This window comes from Taeniopygia guttata, chromosome 19, assembly GCF_048771995.1.
Source record: "Taeniopygia guttata chromosome 19, bTaeGut7.mat, whole genome shotgun sequence".
Taxonomy (NCBI): domain Eukaryota; kingdom Metazoa; phylum Chordata; class Aves; order Passeriformes; family Estrildidae; genus Taeniopygia; species Taeniopygia guttata.
In genome coordinates, this window is record NC_133044.1 from 4,485,728 (window position 1) to 4,504,598 (window position 18,871).

At 57.0% G+C, this 18,871-nt stretch overlaps 3 protein-coding genes and 2 non-coding genes across 8 annotated transcripts in view; 4 read left to right on the top strand and 1 right to left on the bottom strand.

Annotated features, from left to right (window-relative positions):
- Nucleotides 1-1,625: 1,625 nt before the first annotated feature.
- On the top strand, nt 1,626-8,390 carry TSR1 (TSR1 ribosome maturation factor). Its single transcript, XM_030288071.4, has 15 exons — nt 1,626-1,783; nt 1,853-1,956; nt 3,002-3,218; nt 3,299-3,433; nt 3,745-4,172; nt 4,433-4,592; nt 4,896-5,059; nt 5,347-5,543; nt 5,954-6,116; nt 6,343-6,453; nt 6,761-6,893; nt 7,248-7,364; nt 7,620-7,760; nt 7,868-7,942; nt 8,034-8,390. The coding sequence occupies exons 1-15, from the start codon at nt 1,678-1,680 to the stop codon at nt 8,210-8,212; spliced, it is 2,430 nt and encodes an 809-aa protein (XP_030143931.4). The 5' UTR covers nt 1,626-1,677; the 3' UTR covers nt 8,213-8,390.
- LOC115497840 (small nucleolar RNA SNORD91 family) lies at nt 5,604-5,694 on the top strand. The gene has a single exon (XR_003963417.4). It is a non-coding gene; the product is annotated as a small nucleolar RNA SNORD91 family (small nucleolar RNA).
- Nucleotides 6,941-7,033, top strand: LOC115497839 (small nucleolar RNA SNORD91 family). The gene has a single exon (XR_003963415.2). It is a non-coding gene; the product is annotated as a small nucleolar RNA SNORD91 family (small nucleolar RNA).
- Nucleotides 8,391-8,737: 347 nt separating the features above from the next.
- On the bottom strand, nt 8,738-10,851 carry SRR (serine racemase). Of its 3 annotated transcripts, none has more exons than XM_030288089.4 (7): nt 10,638-10,851; nt 10,340-10,487; nt 10,027-10,130; nt 9,834-9,953; nt 9,668-9,742; nt 9,237-9,446; nt 8,738-8,976 (listed from the first exon to the last, which is right to left on the bottom strand). In XM_030288089.4, exons 1-7 carry the CDS (start codon nt 10,800-10,802, stop codon nt 8,779-8,781), a joined length of 1,020 nt encoding a protein of 339 aa, XP_030143949.4. In that variant the 5' UTR covers nt 10,803-10,851; the 3' UTR covers nt 8,738-8,778. The 3 variants fall into 3 exon arrangements, with proteins under 3 accessions (XP_030143949.4, XP_002194521.7, XP_072793354.1); XM_002194485.7 differs by having other exon boundaries at nt 10,340-10,475; nt 10,638-10,850; XM_072937253.1 differs by lacking the exons at nt 10,340-10,487; nt 10,638-10,851 and adding an exon at nt 10,272-10,301 and having other exon boundaries at nt 9,834-9,948.
- The window catches only part of SMG6 (SMG6 nonsense mediated mRNA decay factor), a 104,988-nt gene continuing 96,963 nt past the window's right edge, over nt 10,847-18,871 (top strand). For both annotated transcript variants that reach the window (XM_030288064.4, XM_012568706.5), the window contains exons 1-7: nt 10,847-10,982; nt 11,821-13,567; nt 15,398-15,590; nt 16,295-16,405; nt 17,117-17,223; nt 17,858-17,936; nt 18,634-18,744. In XM_030288064.4, coding sequence (XP_030143924.4) covers nt 10,892-10,982; nt 11,821-13,567; nt 15,398-15,590; nt 16,295-16,405; nt 17,117-17,223; nt 17,858-17,936; nt 18,634-18,744 — 2,439 coding nt within the window. In that variant the 5' untranslated portion in view covers nt 10,847-10,891. The remainder of the gene's footprint in view (nt 10,983-11,820; nt 13,568-15,397; nt 15,591-16,294; nt 16,406-17,116; nt 17,224-17,857; nt 17,937-18,633; nt 18,745-18,871) is intronic.

Below are 18,871 nucleotides of genomic sequence, written 5' to 3' on the forward strand. Positions count from 1 at the left end.
TTAGAAGTATCCTAGTTCCCTGGAACTCCCTCTAAGCAGGCTGTTTGCCTTTAGCTCTGCAAGGCAGAGCTGAGGCAGTGCTGTGGGCAAACAGCCTTTGGGGGAGACTCTCATGCTGTGCCACAGCCACTGGATTCCTGTTTAGAGAGACTCAATCACTGCAGTGTTCATCTGTCACCAGTCTCTTCAGTTTCATGTCTTCCTTCCTCTCAGGTAGTGCTCATATTTAGAGTTTCAAAGGTTTAAACAGCCAGTCTGCTTTTAGGGGTAGGAAAGGATCCCTAAAGACCATTCACAGCTGACAACCCGACATTGCTGCTGTCATGCTGATTTCCTCTCAGGAGGAGGAGGTGGGAAGATGCCTCAAGTTCAGAGGCAGCAGGAACCTGTAGGAACCTGCTTTTCCCTTCCCATGCAGCTGCCCTGCCTCTCCCTCGGCTTGCTTCGGCTTTCCTGGCAATTGCAACACCCCTGTGAATGTTTAACCTAGCTGCTCCACCCCTGAGGGATGGAGTGATCCCGGGGCAGGCTCTGCTGGGGTTTGGGGTGATGTCCCATGGGGGCTGAGGCCTCTGCCTGGGAACGGACATTCCTGCCTGGATAATGATTGGCAAGACCGAGGTCACCGCGGTAACAGACCGGGCCACGGGAGGAATGTTTCCACTCCAGCAGGCTTTGCCCTGTCCTGGTGCCCGGGCGCGATGCCAGACGCTCGGCAGGGCCTTTCCCCAACTCCTTCATCCCTCCGGCCCCTTCCCGGAGCGCGGCCGAGCCCTGCCTCCCTCTCCGTGTAAATACCTGTACAAAGAACCAACCAATAAAGCGCTGAACGAACGGCTCTGCCTCCGCGTCTCATTGCCCAGCGGCGCTACGGCCACCAACCCCGGGGCTCCTTTCCCGGGGCTCCTTTCCCGGGGCTCGCCCCTGCCCTTTCCCGGGCTCGCTCCTTTCCTGGGGTTTGGTCCCGGTCCCCGTCCCGGGCTCCTTTCCCAGGGCTCGGTCCCAGCCCCGGGGATCTTTTCCCGGGGCTCGGTCCCGGTCCCCGTCCCGGGCTCCTTTCCCGGGGCTCGGTCCCGGTCCCGTTGCCGGGCTCCTTTCCCGGGGCTCGGTCTCCGTCCCAGGGCTCCTTTCCCGGGGCTCGGGCTCGGTCCCGGTCCCGTTGCCGGGCTCCTTTCCCGGGGCTCGGTCCCGGCCCCCGTCCCGGGCTCCTTTCCCGGGGCTCGGTCCCAGTCCCCGTCCCGGGCTCCTTTCCCGGGGCTCGGTCCCGGTCCCGTTGCCGGGCTCCTTTCCCGGGGCTCGCCCCTGCCCTTTCCCCGGGGCTCCTTTCCCGGGGCTCGGTCCCAGTCCCCGTCCCGGGCTCCTTTCCCGGTGCTCAGTCCCAGTCCCCGTCCCGGGCTCCTTTCCCGGGGCACGGTCCCGGCCCCGGGGCTCTTTTCCCGGGGCTCGGTCCCGGTCCCCGTCCCTGGCTGCTTTCCCGGGGCTTGGTCCCGGTCCCCGTCCCTGGCTCCTTTCCCGGGGCTCGGTCCTGGCCCCGGGGCTCTTTTCCTGGGGCTCGGTCCTAGTCCCCGTCCCGGGCTCCTTTCCCGGTTCCGGTCCCGCCCCCTCTCCGCCCACGTGCGGTCCCGCGGTTCCGGTCGCTCCGGAAGTGGCGCCCGGCGGCGGAGGCGAGGCGGCAGCATGGTGATGGCGGCGGCGGGCGCGCACCGGCCCGGGCCGCTCAAGCAGCAGAACAAGGCGCACAAGGGCGGCAAGCACAGCGGCTCCTCGCAGCGCCGCGCTGGAGGTGAGGCGGGACCGGCTCCCCGCGGTTCCCCGCCGCCCCTCCGCCGGCCTTACCGCTCTCTTCCCTCAGGCCGCGTCCCCGTCAAGGCCCAGCCTCGCCGGCGGCTCCGCGACCTGAGCAGGGTGGACCGGCGGCATCAGGCGCTGCAGCTCCGCCGGCAGCGCAAGGAGGCGGTGAGGCACCGGCGGAACCGGGCCGGTTGTGGCGGGGCAGCGGGAAACGGGTCGGCTCTGTGCCGGAGGGGGCTTGAACTGCGGCCGTGGGGCTCTGCATGCGGGCGGTGCAGTGGAGCCGGTTTGGGTTTTTGCGGAGGAAACGAGCGGGTGCCAGGCCCGGTTCGGGTCAAGCGGAGGGTTACCGGAGCGGGTGCGGTGTGGGGAAGTCTGGCCTGGGTCGGGGGCGGGAGGAGAGCCGCGTTCGGGGTGGCATCCACACTCTGCCCTGGGGTATCCACACTCTGCCCTGGGGCATCCACACCCTGCCCTGGGGCATCCACACTCTGCCCCGGGGCATTCACACTCTGCCTTTGGGCATCCACACCCTGCCCTGGGACATCCACACTCTGCCCTCGGGGCATGCACACCCTGCCTTGGGGCATCCACACTCTGCCCCGGGGCATCCACACCCTGCCCTGGGACATCCACACTCTGCCCTCGGGGCATGCACACCCTGCCCTCGGGGCATTCACACTCTGCCCCGGAGCATCCACACCCTGCCCTGGGGGCATCCACACTCTGCCCTCGGGACATCCACACTGTGCCTTTGGGCATCCACACCCTGCCCTGAGGCATCCACACTCTGCCCCAGGGCATCTACACTCTGCCTTTGGGCATCCATCACTCTGCCCTCGGGGTATCCACACCCTGCCCTGGGGCATTCACACTCTGCCCCGGGGTATCCACACTCTGCCCTCGGGGCATTCACACTCTGCCTTTGGGCATCCACACTCTGCACCGGGGCATCCACACCCTGCCCTGGGGCATCCACACTCTGCCTTTGGGCATCCACACTCTGCCCCGGGGCATCCACACTCTGCCTTTGGGCATCCACACTCTGCACCGGGGCATCCACACCCTGCCCTGGGGCATCCACACTCTGCCTTTGGGCATCCACACTCTGCCCTGGGGCATCCACACCCTGCCCTGGGGGTATCCACACTCTGCCTTTGGGCATTCACACTCTGCCCTCGGGGCATTCACACGCTGCCCTCGCCCGCAGGTGCTGGCAGAGAAGCGCAGCCTTGGCAGCAGGGACAGCCCCCCACACCTGGTGGTTGTGGTGCCGCTGCACAGCAAAGCTGCAGCGCAGGACTCGCTGCGGCTGCTGCAGAGCCTCGACTCGGCCATTGTCCGTGCGGATGAGGGCGGAGCTGGTGGCTTTGCTCTGCTCTGCCCACAGCTCAAGCAGCGCTGGCGCTTTGTCACAGCCCAGGCAGGTGAGGAGGCACTGCTGTTGCTTGGGTTCTTGGTTCTGGTGCCTCTGGCAGCCCCACTAATGGAGGTGTTTTGGGTGCAGGGGATCTTCACGCGGTTTTAGACCTTGCCAAGGTTGCTGACTCCCTGCTGTTCATCCTGGACCCTGTGGATGGATGGGACAGTGCAGGGGAACACTGCCTCTCCTGCCTCTTTGCACAGGGGCTCCCCAGTTATGGTGAGAAATGTTTTGGGTTTCTGGGGGTGCTTAATATGGAGAATGAGTGTCACAGTAATTAAATTTCGGGGCTCTGTCACCTTCAGTGAAAATAATTTTTTTCTTATATTGAGGTGGAAGTTCTTTCATTTCAGTTTATGGCTGTTGCTCTTTGTCCTGCTGGGCACTACTGAAACCAGTGAAACTCCCTTTGTACCTGTGGTGCAAATCTGGCCATTTGGGCTGCTGACATCCAAGCATTTGCCTGTGTTTGGTAAAAAGAACATCAGAAGGTTTAGGATCTGATGGGAGCTCTGTTCTTTGCTCGGCAGCTCTGGCTGTCCCGGGAGGCACTGACCTGCCCCCTAAGAAGAGGCTAGATGCCAGGAAGAAACTCTCCAAATCCATCGAGAAGCGTTTCCCTGAGGCCAAGCTGTTCCCACTGAACACAGAGCAGGAATCCTCGCTGCTCCTGAGGCACCTCAGCTCCCAGAAGCAGAGGCACTTGGCTTTCCGGGACCGCCGCGCTCACCTGCTGGCCCGTGCTGCTGAGTTTGTGCCCAGCCAGGACAGCGACCTGCTGGGCACCCTGAAGGTGTCCGGCTTTGTCCGGGGACAGACCCTTAACGTGAACAGCCTGGTGCACATCGTGGGGCACGGGGACTTCCAGCTGAGCCAGGTGGATGCTCCCCCTGACCCGCTCTCTTTGAACCCACGGGTGGTTAGAGGACAGAAGAGGAGCCAGGACATGGAGGTTCAGGTGTGTGGGGTGAGAGCTTTGCCAGTCCTCTTAGAACATAAGTTTTCTAAACTTTCATTGGGGAAAATACAGCTGGGGGTATGTGGGTGAGGAGAGGGGAAGGAGAATTCTCTCTGTGTTCTGCTGCTGGGCTGAGGTTTTGTGCCTGCAGTGTGTAATGAGGGTTATGTCACGACATTATGAAGGGAGTTTCACCCGAGACTGACTGCAAGCTTCAGTTAGGTGTGTTCAGCTCTAGGAACTCTGCTCTTCCCCTTCAGGATGACTCTGGAAATGGTGCTGTTGAGATGGAGGAAGATGTCAAGGTGCTGATGAAGGCAGATCCAAGCAAGCAGGAGTCTCTACAGTCAGAAGTGGTTCCTGATCCCATGGAAGGGGAGCAGACGTGGCCCACTGAAGAAGAACTGCAGGAAGCAGAGGGTGAGCAGAAGCAATAGTTCTGTATCTCTTCTGTGTCCTTCTTAGAGGGTTGTTAGGAACCTCTGTCACCAGGGTGGCTGTGAAGAAGCATTTAGTTGGGATGGCTTCCATCCCCAGTCCCATCAGGTGGCCAGCAGGCTGTGTGGTTTGCCTGGCAAGTTAGCAGGTTTTGGCTGTCCTGACAAATTCTGTGCTGGGAAAAAGGCAATTCTAGTCTAGATCTGGTTTTGGCTGCCTTGGTGTAAAGGTTGCCGAGGGGAAGGAGAACTGTTCCTGTATTAACCACTGGTGGGAATCCTACAGAATCTCTGAAGGCAAACAGGAGGGTGGTGAAGGTCCCCAAAGGCACATCCAAGTACCAGGCTGCCTGGATTGTGGATGATGGAGAAGAAGGAAGTGAGAAAGATGATGATGATGACGACGAAGATGACGACATGGATGATCTGATGGAAGAGGCAGTTTCTCAGGTACCTCCAAGAGCTGATAGTACAGGTGATCTCCAGGCCATTACTGCATGCTCTAGAAAGATTCTGTCCTTCCAGCTTGCTTTGTCTGTACAAGGGCATGATGCAGAGCCAGGACTTGCCTGGATCTCTGCTCTTAAATCCCCACGTGTATTACGTTGCTTCTTTGGCCTGTTAGACCCCAAAATGATGGGCTGGGGTCCTAAATCCCACAATGTGAGCACACCCAGGGTGCCAGTGCTGCATGCACAGCTCTGTGTGCTCACAGGCTTTGTGCTGCCCTGTGCCAGGAGGGGGACAGCAGTGAGGGGGAAGCTGGGGAGGAGGAGAGTGAGACCATGACCGTGTCCGAGTGCCTGCGGGATGACCAGTACGACGAGAAGATGGAGGAGGACGAGCAGATGCTGGAGAGATACAAGCAGGAGAGAATGGATGAGATGTTTCCAGATGAGGTGGACACGCCACGGGATGTGCCTGCCAGAGTCAGGTAAGAAATGGGATGCTCTGCTGGGAGAGGAACTGGAAGGTGCCTTTCTGTTTAGATTGGTGAGGAAGCCTGTGATGTCTTAGCCGTGGTGTCTGAACCTGGCTGAAGGACTCTTGTGAAGATTCTTTCTGGCTCTGAGGCTTCCAGAGCAGGCACTAGTTGGCAGGGAGAGCTGGGTCCTGACCTGGGAGAGGGAGGAGGATGGCCCTGAAGCAAGGACACGTTGTTTGGGGATTTGGCTGCTGGCTTTAGCTCTCTTTTCAACACCACCTTTCCTGAGGGCTAATGTTTGCTTTGCACCCTTTGTCCTCCCTGAGGGTGTGAGACCCTGCAGACCACAGGTGGTGGTGAAGGATGGGATTCACCTCAGTTGGTGAAGTAATTTGTCTTTCCTGCTCTCTGTTCTCAAGGTTCCAGAAGTACAGGGGGCTAAAAAGCTTCCGGACTTCTCCTTGGGACCCCAAAGAGAATCTTCCACGGGATTATGCCAGGATCTTCCAGTTCCAGGACTTCTCCCGAACCAGAAAGAACCTCTTCAGGCAAATAGAGAAGGAGGAGACTGAAGGAGCATTGGTAATTCCCTTTTGCTGATCTCTTTCCCTGTAGTGTGCCTTTGCTCCCAAGAGGAGTGACTTGTCAGGGAGGTGGTTGGGTGGATCTTTCAGCCAGCTGGTTCTTAGCAGGAAGCCCTAAGTTCAGACAGTTTTCTCCTGGATTCCCTCCCTAATCCAGGCACATCTTCTGACACTTTTTTTTTTGTTGTTGAGAGAAGTGTTCACAACTGCTCCTGTCTTGGCAGGTGGGCTGGTACGTTACACTTCATGTCTGCAATGTCCCTGTCTCGGTGATGGAGAGCTTCAAGGAGGGGAAACCCCTGGTCCTGTTCTCACTGCTTCCCCACGAACAAAAGGTGAACATAAGGGATAAACCTTGGAGGGATGTGCAGCTCCCTGTTCCTTCAGGCTGCATGGTTTGGGGAGGTCTGGCTGCACAGGGTTTGGGCTGAAATCTCCCCATATTGCTCCTGTTTCAGAGCAGGTCAGAGCACACAGAAACTGCCTGGGGGGTTTAGGATAAAGTGTCTGAGCCTGGCACTGGTGACTAGCGACCTTTTGGGACCCCATTTTTGAGGGCATTCATCTCTGCTGCAATGTCCTGTTGTTTTCTGCTGCCCACCACCCGCTGCCAGCAGCCCCTCACTGTGCTGCCTCTCCCAGATGTCCGTGTTGAACTTCCTGGTGCGTCGGCATCCGGGCAACAGCGAGCCAGTGAGGGCCAAGGAGGAGCTGATCTTCCACTGCGGGTTCAGACGCTTCCGAGCATCCCCCCTGTTCTCCCAGCACACCTCAGGTTTGGCAGGGACTGGGTACAGCAGCACTGGGGCTGGGAATTCTGGAGCAGGAAGCCTGTGATGTCTTAGCCATGGTGTCTGAACCTGGCTGAAGGATTCTTGTGAAGATTCACTCCTAGGCTCTGAGGCTTCCAGGGCAGGCACTAAATCATGGGGAGTAGAATGGCTCGGGAAAGGTGGTTCACTGATCTGGGTAAGGTTCAGGTTCCATGCCAGAGGATCACCTGCATTCCCAGATACTCAGTGCCAGCAGAGGAGGGGTGTTTGTTGAACAGGGAAGATGAGCTCTGGGGTTTCTCACAGCTCTGAGGACTGCTCTTGGCCTGAACTTGATCATTGCTGCTCTGTCCTAGCTGACAAGCACAAGCTGGAGCGTTTCCTGCGCCCAGATGCTGCCCTGGTGGTGACTGTCTACGCTCCCATCACTTTCCCTCCTGCCTCAGTGCTGCTTTTCAAACAGAGAAGTAATGGTGAGTTGATAAATGCTGAGGAGGTGGTGTCTGGGAAACAAACTGTCCCCATACCCCGCTTACAAGTGCATCTCTCCAGAAAGTACAACTTGAAAAAGCTGTTCCCTTCCTGCTGTTGGGGACGAGCTCATCTCCATCCCTGTTGTCACTTGTGTGTCCCTGCTGTGGGCCTGCAGCCCTTTGGGGAAGGGGTTTGTGGTGGGGAAGGGGTGATGGAGGCACCTGCCCTGGTGCATTGGTGGCTCTGCCTGGCAGGAATGCACGACCTCATTGCCACGGGCTCCCTGCTCTCCGTGGACCCCGACAGGATCGTCATCAAGCGCCTGGTGCTCAGTGGCCACCCCTTCAAGATCTTCACCAAGACGGCTGTCGTGCGATACATGTTCTTCAGCAGAGGTACAGCTGGTCTCTGGTGGGAGGAGGGGTTCTGAAGTTCTGTCCCTGTGGTTATGTTGGTGCAGCACAGCCTGTTCCTTACCTGCCTTTTGTGTTTCCATCTCCAGAGGATGTGATGTGGTTCAAGCCCGTGGAGCTGAGGACAAAGTGGGGACGCAGAGGGCACATCAAGGAGCCACTAGGTAGGTTTGGTGTTTATCTCCGTGTTACTGGCATGGTGTGATCCTCCTTTGCCTGAGAGACTGCTAATGGCCTCTTCTGCCCTCTGCCTAGGGACCCATGGCCACATGAAGTGCCACTTTGATGGGCAGCTCAAGTCCCAGGACACAGTGCTGCTGAACCTCTACAAGCGTGTTTTTCCCAAATGGACTTATGACCCTCATGTCCCGGAGCCTGTGCCATGGGTGAGGAGTGAGAGTGCACTGCCAGAGCGGGAGGTGGAGATGGAATGAGTCTCCAGCATGGCTGGAGTTTGTGCCTTGGCTCCCTGGATGCTGTTCTTGGCCCGTGCACTGTGAGGATAGCACTGATGCCTTGGATGTGTTACTGCTGGGGTCTGTACAGGGGCAGCTGCTGCTCAGGTACCAGCTATAGCTATTTATTTTAATGGAAAATGTCAAAAATGCCTAAGTGCCTCTGTCGTGGTGCTGGCCAGGAGGCTGTGTGCACCCTTGTCCCACTGGGATTGTTTCATGCCCTGCCACGTGGGGTGTGTGGGGATTTTGCTGTGTGGAGGAGTTTGCTGGCAGTTCCTGTGATGCTGAGAAAGAAAAGCCAACTAGCAGCTGGGGAGGGTGACTGAGTGCAGCTCTCTGGAGGCCTGGGCCAGAGCAAGGCAGCTGGAGAGGGGAGAACAGGCAGTGCTTTGTTTCCAGCCCCCCCACACAGACCAATGCCAGCTTCCCTTCTCCCTCCACAAAAACTCCCAAATGTTTGGACTTGATCTGTTTTCAGTCGCGCACAAACCACTGCACAAATGCAGAGTGACGTTTTCATTCCATGAAACACCACTCCATCCTCATTCTGCTTTCCCAGAGAGGTCTGTGAGCCAGGTCAGGGATCTCAGGTCCACGTTTCCCCCGCACAGCACGATGCAAACGTTCTGCACGTCCCAGGGGACTGCCTGGAACTGCTCCGAGAGCACGGCCGCCAGTCCCACGCCTGCTGTTGGCTCGATCAGCAGCTTCATCCTTTCCCACACCAGCCACGTGGCTCGCTGTCGGGACAGGGCAGCAGCTGTCAGCCCAGCAGCCAGCACAGGCTGCTCCAGGGCATCCCTGCAGCACTCTGGGAAGGAAGGGCAGAGCTCCCAACAGCCCTTTCCAGCTGGAGACAGCGTGGGTGTCACAGCTGCAGGGGTGCACCGGGGCTTGCGCTGCTCTGGGAGTGTGTTGGGGTGAGAGCAGAGGGGCAGGGCGGGGGTGAAGGCAGCTGCCTGCTGGCAGCTACCGTGAGAAGGGAGCTGGGAGCCTTTACCTTGATTTCTTCCTCTGAGACTGTCAGGACATCATCAACCAAATCCCTGATGATGGGCCATGTGTTGGGCCCGATGCTGGTTTTTACTGCATCTGCGATGGTGTCCCGTGGGTGGAGGTTGGGGGTCAGCTCCCCTCGGACCTTGGACTGGTAACAGTCATCCACGTTGCTTGGCTCAGCAGCAAACACCTTCACATCTGGCCTCAAAGCCTGGGGGGAGCAGGAGGAGCCACCTGGGTGACACCAGTATGTGCCTGTCCTCTGTTTCTGTGTGGGCAGGGGGCTAGGCAGGCCCTGCTGCTGCTGCTGCTGCCGTGCAGACCCCAGGCACCCAGAGACTTTCACTGCAGGGTCTTTCTGCTTAAAGCTGCTGCCTGCCTTGAGAGTCCTGCCCTTCCCACAGGGAGGTTTCTGGATGAGCTGTTGCCTACCTTGATGGCGACTGCTATTCCTGCAACCATTCCTCCACCTCCAACGGGAACCACCACTGCATTTACCTGGGGTGCCTGTGCAGAAAGGAAGTGTGAGGGCTTCTGACACTTTGTGTCCCCCTTTTTGCTGTGCCCCTGCAGGGGCTGGGCTGTGCATTTCCCTCACCTGCTCCAGCACCTCCAGGGCGATGGTGCCTTGCCCTGCAATCACTGCCAGCTCCTGGTTGGGGTGCACCAGGACTCCTCCTGTCTCCTGGACTACAGTGGATGCTGTCTCGGCTCTGGACTAAGGGAAAGCACAGCGGTCACCTCTCACTCTGCCTGGGCAGTATCCCTGGGCAGCCTCTCCTGTACCTTACCTGGTCATTGGGATCACACGGCACCAGTGTGGCACCGTAGGCACGAATGGCATCTTGCTTACACTGCGGGGCAGTCCGGGGCACCACGATGTAGGCAGGAATACCTGTGGGATGAGAGAGGAAGTCAACCCTAAAGTCACAGCGGCCACTTCAAACTGCAGGAGCAGGAGGGACCTCCATCCTCCCGAACGGAACCAGCTGTGCATTTACCCTCGGGGCTGGGGGAGGTGGGGGGCACAGGTTACCTTCTGCCCGAGCAGCACAGGCGAGTGCCTGCCCCTCGGGGCTGGGGGAGGTGGGGGGCACAGGTTACCTTCTGCCCGAGCAGCACAGGCCAGTGCCTGCCCGTGGTTGCCGCTGCTGTGTGTCACCACGGCGCGGGGCGGCTCTCGGCCGCTGCGCTGCCTTTGCTCCACGAGGCTCCTCACGGCGTTCAGGGCACCGCGAATCTGCAGGGAGAGCTGTGTGTGCTGGGCTGGATGTGCTCCGTGTGCCACCCACCCCTCCTTCATCCCCGGGCAGCGCCCGTGAGGGTGAGGGAGCTGCTGGGTGTCGCATCGCAAAAAGCGACCCTTGCCCCGCGCCTTCGCAGCGCCGCCATCCCCGCGCACCTTGAAGGACCCGGTCTTTTGCAACAGCTCGCACTTGAAGAGCAGCCTCCTGCCGGCCATGCGGTCCAGCCCCGCGCAGGTGAGCAGCGGGGTGCGATGGATGAGGCCCCGCAGCCGCCGCTCCGCATCCCGCACCTCGCTCAGCCCCAGCGGCAGCGCCGCCATCGGAGCGGCGCCTGCGCGCGCGGCCGCGGCGGCAGTTTGTCCCTGCGCGGCCGCCGTCGGCGCCGCCCGCCCTCCGCGGCGCAGCCAAGATGGCGGAGGGGCTGGAGCGCGTCCGCGTCTCGGCCGCCGAGCTGCGGGACATGGTGGCGGCGCAGGCCCGCGCGGCCGGCGGCGGGCGAGGTGAGGGGCGCCGGGGCACTCGCCACCCGTTGCTGGGCCGTGCCTTTGGTGCAGAGGCGGCCGCGCACGGCCCCGCGGCCGCGCTGCCCGGCTGCGCCTGGGGTAGGGCTTGGGGCAGCGCTGCCGCCACACCGGCGCCGGTACGGGGCTGTCCGGGACGGGAGCGCACGGTCGGCGCCGTGCCCAGAACCGGGAGGCTGCGGGGCGGGCGGCGGCGGCTTTGCCCCGGGGTGGTCGGTCCCAACCCCTCGGGGTCCACCGGGCCGAGCCCCCGGTACCGGCGGAGGTTCGGGGCTGCGGCCGGTGCGCGGTGCTGACAGGAGAAAGTTTAGAGAATGCAGCGGGGAACAGCCAGGCTTTGGTGGGTCGTTTAACCGTGCGTGGTCCGGCCTGGGCTCTGTAACTAATTTTTTTTTGTTGTAAATGTGGTTAAAAGAGGAGGAGAGAAACGTTACCGGATTGTGAGCACGGGGGAAAGGCGTCTTTGACTCCAGACGCTGCTGGGGATGGCAGCTCCTGCGCCAAGGGCAGGCAGGTGGCTGCTGCTGAACCTGTGGTGATACAACTTTACTCCTTGTGCTCAAGTCTGGTGTTGTGCTTTGAGGAAAAACCTGTTGCAGGACGGGATTTGTAAATGGTTCAGGCCAAGGATTTGGTCAGTTGTATTACACTGTCTCATTTTCTACTTTATTCCGTGATTTCCCATAAATATTGGCTAAACAGATTTTCAGATCTCTCCTCGACATGTCCTGAGGATGGCAGGCTCTTTGCCTTGGCTTGGATATTTGTCATGATATTTTTTGGTCCCTGGAGATAACTTTCTTCTGTTTTTCCCCAGAAAACATGAAGGAGGTGAAGGAGCCGAGGCACCGCAAAGACAACAGGCGTCCAGACCAGGAGATTTACAAACCTGGTCTCTCCAGACTGAGGGGCAAACTCGTGTCACCAAAACAAGAGGCCTCAGAGAAGGAAAGGAGCAGAGCTGAGGAGGACAAGGAGGAGAGTGCTGGGGACAAAGAGTCTGTGGGAATGGGAGCTCCAGCTGTGGAGGACTGTGACAAAAGCAATGGCCCCAAGCAGAATGGTCCTTCACAGGACAAGGAAGAAACAGAGACCAAAAGGAGCCTGCAAAGCCAGGAAAACTCATCCAAGCAGCCCATTGTGGATGAGTGGTGTCCAAAGACCCCCAGGAGAACCAAGAAACCAGACCAACAGATCTACCAGCCTGGGAAACGCCTTCACTCTGCTGCTAAAGAACCCTCCCTGGCCAGCGAGGAAATCACCGGGAGGATGGAGCAGCTGAAAGTCGAGGGACATGAAGAGACTGAGAAAAGCACTGGGAAAGACAACAACAGGAAAATGAAATCGAGCAAGGAGGATAGAGAGGGGAGCCAGGCAGGGGAAGCAGTGAAAGCCTCCAGGGGGGATAAAGGGAGACGAGCAGAGCGAGGTGAGAGGCTGAGGAGGGCGGGGGATGAGGTGCTGCCGGGCAAGCTGGGCTCCACCAAGCGCTATTCCCGCACGGACAAGCGGCGCAGCCGGTACCGCACCTGCAGCACCAGCTCAGCCGGGAGCAGCAACAGCACGGACGGAGCCCTGCTCGTGGACGGCGTGGAGAGGAGGCAGGAGCGTGCCAGGGAGAGGATACGTCCTAGGAAGCAGCTCTCCGTGTCCTCCACGGACTCCTTGGACGATGACAGGATTGATGAGGCTGAGGTGTACGTCTCCAGCAGGAACTCGGACAGGAGAAGGCATTCGGAGCAGAGCCGAGCTTCCAGGAGCGAGAGCGAATGGAGCAGCAACGGCAGGGAAGTCAAGGGACCCTTTCGAGTGACATTTGACAGCAGGACCATGAACAGGGATGTCACCCTGGCAGATACAGATAAAAAAAAGTCCCTGAAGGCCTTAGAGGTTTCAGAGGCGAGGAGCCAGAGCAGGGAGCCCCAAGGGAGGGGCCGTGGGATCCTGTTCCTGCCTGCCAACACGGACCTCTCTGCCAGCTCAGGGGGTGTCCCTGAAGCCACTCACCCCGGGCCCAGGCTCCTGCTGGGCGGGGCTGGCAGCAAAGGCCCCCGGAGCCGGGGCCGAGGTGGCACTGCCCGCCGGCTGTGGGACCCAAACAACCCGGACCAAAAACCCGCCCTGAAGAGCCAGACTGCTCAGCTTCACTTCCTAGACACGGATGATGAAGTGAGCCCCACCTCCTGGGGGGAAGCCCGCCAGGCCCAACCCTCCTACTATAAATTCCAAAACTCTGACAACCCCTATTATTACCCTCGTGCCTCCGGGCAAGGCCCCCAGTATCCCTACGGTGGCTATTCCCTGCAGTATCCTATGGGTCCAACCAACGGGGTGTACCCAGGAGCCTATTACCCCGGGTACCCTGGCCAGGCAGGGCAGTACCTGTGTGGCCCACTCGCCAATAATCTGGGCCCCCCCGACCTGGAGCAGCAGATGAGGAACTTCCACCAGCAGGAGCTCAGCAAACTCCTGCGTGAGGCTGGGAACCAGGAGCAGCAGCTCAGCAACCTCCTGTCCAGAGACCGCATTAGCCCCGAGGGGCTGGAGAAGATGGCCCAGCTGAGGTTTGTGGGTGGGCTGTAGAAGGGGGAGTGAGTCATTTCCAGGGTGAAATACAGGAGAATTGTGTCCTTGAGGCTCTCTGTGTCTCGGTGGCTGGGAGATGTGGCACTGGGTTTTTGATGTGCTGGGTCTGTTTGTTGTGTGCCAGTGGTGTGTGGGTGGTGGAAGGAAGCTGTGGGTGAGGATGGATGTCACTTCCCTGGGCTGGGAGCTAAACCGTGGCTTCTTGTGCTTGGTGAATGCCTTGCAGGGACACAGAGGAGTAGGACAAGCACCTCCTGCAGATTTTTGGCTCTTGCTGGAGCTGATGTTTCTCAGTTCCAGTGCTCTCAGTGTTGTCAGACTTTTACTTTCTTACCTGTCCTTAGTGTGTGCTCAGGAATAATTTTGTGTGTTCCTGGTGCTGTCAGTGGCAGTGCCTTTCCAGTGTAGTTTTGCTCTTGATGCCACTCAGTGTGGTGACACTCCAGTGGGAGTAGCCTGGTAATGCCAGTCTGTCAGGAGAGAAGTAATAGTGTTACCCTGGGGGTGGTTAACATGGCTGTAACAAGTTTCTACTTGGCATCTTTCAGGTTTATTTGTGATCTCTGTGTCTGCAGGGCTTCTCTGGAGGCTGTTTTTCAGAGCTGACTGACAGCAAATCTAGCAAGTGAGCTCAGTTCGGGGCTTGTTCTTTGTTTTGGGTACTTGCTCTATAGACCACAGAGTGCAATATATCTGCAATTGAAAGAGCATTAGAGGTTTCAGGTCTTCCTCGAGGAGCTGAGGTCTCCCAGAGCTGTTGTGTGGAGGGAGAGAAAACCCTGGAGTGCTGCTGTGGCCTGTGGAAGCCCACCCTGCCCTGGCAATGTGGGCACAGTTGACCCTGTCCTTGCTGGCAGTGTCCTGTCTGTGTCCAAGTGCCTGCTGCCAGCTGTGTGGGGACTTCACCCAACATCCATCTGCAGAAATGTCCAGTTCCCTTGGTGTTTGTGCTGTCCAGGTGTGTGTACAGGGTTTGGGGACTGTGTGGGGTCAGGCAGCCCATCCTGGCTCTGTGCTTTGTGCAAGAACCCACCACATTCTTCTCTTATCCTGTCAGGCTCTTCCAGGCATTGCCATCTGGCTTCACTCCAGGCTTTACCATCCACGCTCTCCTACTGTTTCTGTAGGACTTGAAACATTATAAGGAATAAGGCAGGAACAGCTGAGGATCCCCTTTACCATTAGCTTGCCCCACATGTTTCAGAGCTGTTCCTAGCCTGCAGGTATTTTATTAAATTTGGGGGGAGGAATTCTGCTCCAGCATCCAGGCAGGGCTGTAGGCAGCTAAGAAGAATGTGATTTCTGGGACTCTGAGGCTTTATTTCAATTGTTCCCAACTCATTCATTTTTGAGGAAGCAGGGTCTGTGTCTCTGCTGTGTGTGTTGGTTGGCTGGAAGGGGAGTGGGGATCATTTTAATGGCAAGGTCTCTGTTGCCCCGTGGTTGTGTTCTGTGTTCAGACCTTGTGCTCAGAAGGAGCAGAGCCTGGCAGTGTGTGTGTTCTCTGTGTTGGATCAGGAGACACTTGTGCCTTGCTGTTGGCAGAGCTGTAGCCTTGCTCCTTGCTCTTTGCCAAGCCTTGATCCATTCTCAGTCACCTGTACGAGGGAGATGCTCCTCGTGGATTTGCCCTCTTGGAGCAGGAAGGGTGTTAGATTGCAGCAGCTCCCATCTCCCGGGGGGATGTGTGTGAAGCACTGAGTGCTGCTGGCAGCTGGATGTGAGCAGCAGGTGGTTCAGCACGTGTTTTCTGTGTTCCTGGGCAGTTGCTGCTGCATTGACCCTTCCCTGACTGTGTTTTGCTGTAGGCTGGAGATGCTGCAGCTCTATGAACGGTGCATCCTCATGGATATTGAGTTCTCTGACACTCAGAACGTGGACCAGTTGCTGTGGAAAAATGCTTTTTACCAGGTGATTGAGAAATTCCGGCAGCTCCTCAAGGACCCTCAAGGGGAAAATGCCCAAGAAATTCGGAACAAACTGCTCTTGCTTCTAGATGAGGTAAGAAGAGAGAAACATCCCCAGATTCCACTAAACCTTTGGGTGGGATTGACTGGTTTTTAGAAAGGGATGGTGTAATGGGGCAACTGGGCATCTTGATCTTGTTCATGTCTCCCTGTGCCTTAGGTCATCTTTATGCAAAGAGGCACATTATGGTTTAGTGGGCAAGGTGTAGGTCGAGGTAGACATCTGTTACAATTTAAATAAGGTTTGGTTTTGTGTGTTTGTGTTAATTAGAAATTGATTTAAGCTAAAATGAAATTAATGCCCTGAAGTGAAGCTAAACAGAAGCATCCCTGAAAGTGTTTGTGGCAATTTTACCAAATTTGTTTGGAAGTCATTTTGTAAAACTGCAGCTCAGTTTGGTCTTTGGTAGGTTTGGTACCAGGTAGGCTGACAGACGTGAGAAGATGTGTTTTAAAGAAGTAGGGTGAGAAGAGGAACTGCTGGAGGCCTTTAGTCCACCCTCCTCCTCAAAGCAGGACTCGTTAAACACTAAATCCAGTCAGTCCTGACTTGTGTAGCTCAGTCTTAAAAACCTCAGAGGCTGGAGATCCCCCAACCTCCTTGTTGTGTTCTGAAGAGGAGCAGCCCAAACCTCAGGGAGATGAAGCTTGCACGTGGCAGGGCTGGTGTGGTGATTTTGTGCTTGTCATTAGAAAGATCATAACATCCAAGTGTGTTTGTGTGTGTGTGTTTTTCAGGGCTCTTCTTTTTTTGATGGCCTCCTCCAGAAGCTGCAGGTGTCCTACCAGTTCAAGCTGGAGGACTACATGGATGGGATGGCCATCCGCAGTAAACCTCTCAGGAAAATGGTAGGTTGGCTTCCCCCTGGAGACTTCTCATCCTGGTAATCCTGTGCAAGGTGCTGCACTCAGTGTGCTGCCCTTGCCAAGGGGCAGGCAGCTGTACTCCAGACAGAGCCAGTTTGTTTGCAGGGAATCTTTCTCGGCTGCTGGAGAACTCTGCACTCTGGTGCAGTAACATTTCTTAGCTTCTCTTGCAAAGAATTTGTTTCTTACCAGCTCTGTGACCAGAGTGAATAAAGCAAAGTTGTGTCCAAAGGCACACTGACCTTTCCTGAGGTATTGAACGTGTTTTTTCTTTTCTTCCCGTGGAATCCAGAATAATGAGGGAAAGCTGGCAGTTGTGCTGCCTCCCTGATGTGCTGCCCTGAGCTGTGAGTGCAGGTGCAGGGACAGCTGGGAAAGGATATTTTAGTCCAGCTCCATTCCCACAGAGATGTGTTTATCCAACAGCTGTCCTCAAATTGGTCATGGGCTGAACAACCCCTTCTGGAGAGAGGTGGGATATTGTGTCAGAGAGGAGGTGTTTTGGGGATTGGCTTGCCCTTACAAATGCTGAACCGGTGCAATGAAACCTTGTCATTTCATTCTGCTGCCCTTTTGTGAGACCTTTGGTGTGTCTCTGACCTCCTCTTGGCTCAGTACAGCCCCTGTGGGCTCGCTGGGTCTGCAGGTGAGCCAGGGCTGTGTGCCAGGTGCTCCATGGCTGCTCCTTTGCAGGTGAAGTACGCCCTGATCAGTGCCCAGAGGTGCATGATCTGCCAGGGGGACATTTGCCGGTACAGGGAACAGGCCAACGACACGGCGAACTACGGCAAGGCCCGCAGGTAGGCACTCAGCTGCTGTGTCCTTCCAGCACAGCTTTGCCTCTGGATACCAGGGATGGATGTAATTTCATCCCTGAACATGCCTCTAGCCAAAGAAGTCTTTCGCTTCCTTTTAAATGTCTTTTCATTCCTGTTGTATTGCAGTCCTGTAAAGCTGAAAGGTGTAACTGGGTTTTGCTGTTCCAGACAGCAAGCTGCCAGATCCAGTCACCCTCCATCTAGAAGTGGAGGTGGTGGAAATTGTCCTGTGCTGATCCTGCAGTAGGGGGAGGGAGAGTTTAGACCACTGAGCCTGGCAGATTTGCTCTTACATTTTCTGGTGGCTTTTGCATCCATATACTCTCACTCCATCAGAACTTATCAGCACTTGTTGGCCTCTGCTCACCTGTGGGGTGAGCCAGGGGTATTTCCTTCTGCAGCTGGATTTGCCCTCTCTTGCCCAGTGCCCCATCCCTCCCCAGGATGGGCACAGCTCACTGTCTGTGCTCACCCCTGCAGGCAGAGGCCACTTGTGGGAATGGTCAGTTCCCAGCAGAAATGCCAATTCCAAGGGGAATTCTGCACCCTTGAGGACAAGGAAGGCAGCCTGATGTCCTTTCAGTGACCTTTTCTCTTTTTTTTTTCCCTTCCCTAGCTGGTACCTGAAGGCTCAGCAAATTGCTCCCAAAAACGGCCGCCCGTACAACCAGCTGGCACTTCTGGCCATCTACACGGTAAGATGCTCCTCATGCAAAGATGTGCAGGCACAGGGAGAGCCTCTGGGATAGCTGGGAGATTCCATCTGGTGGAGAAAGGCATTGTTTAGGGCAGTGCTCAGATGGTTTGGGTTTTTTCTGAGAAGAAAAAAAAAGGCTGATGGCAGGATGTGCTGTGTGGATTCCAGCTGCTGTGGCTTCATGCAGCTTTGTCAGACACACGCTACTCCCTCAGGGATTTTGGGGACTGTTTTGTGGGCTGTTGAGAGTGTAATTGTTTTAAGTTAAAAACACAGCCCACTTTTTGCATGAGATTTTTGTGCTCAGAGCCATCTGTTTGCTATCTTATCACTGAACCTGTGTCTGAGCAGCATCCACATGTGATTTCCATGGGTTTCAGTTGTGCTGGCTACTCCAGCCATGCAGGAAAACTGACTTCAGGGAAGATGTGGCAGCAGACAATGGAAGCATCATGCTGAGGCACAGAGGCTGGCAGGGATCTGCCAGTTCCCAACACTGGAAGATGCTGGTTTAAAGTAGAGCAGTTCAGAAGCACCTTTCCTCCATGGAAATGACCTTTCTCACTGTGTCTGTCTGTCCCAGGCAGTATTGAGGGAGAGAGAAGGGGAAACACATGAGAGCACTTGGGTTTTGAATGCCCCAGAGGAATGGCAGCTCTGAGCCACTTGTTCTTGTTTTGTTGTGTTTTTTGCAGAGGAGGAAGCTGGATGCTGTGTACTACTACATGCGCAGCCTGGCTGCCAGCAACCCCATCCTCACTGCCAAGGAGAGCCTCATGAGCCTGTTTGAGGAGACAAAACGCAAGGTGAGTCTTGGAGCTGGGCTGTGGGATGCTGCACCTGCCTGTGCTAGCTGTCCTGTGCTGGAGAGCATGGAGAGAATGGTGGCTTTTGGACTGGGAGACACTCCTTACCTACTTCTAAGAAATTTCA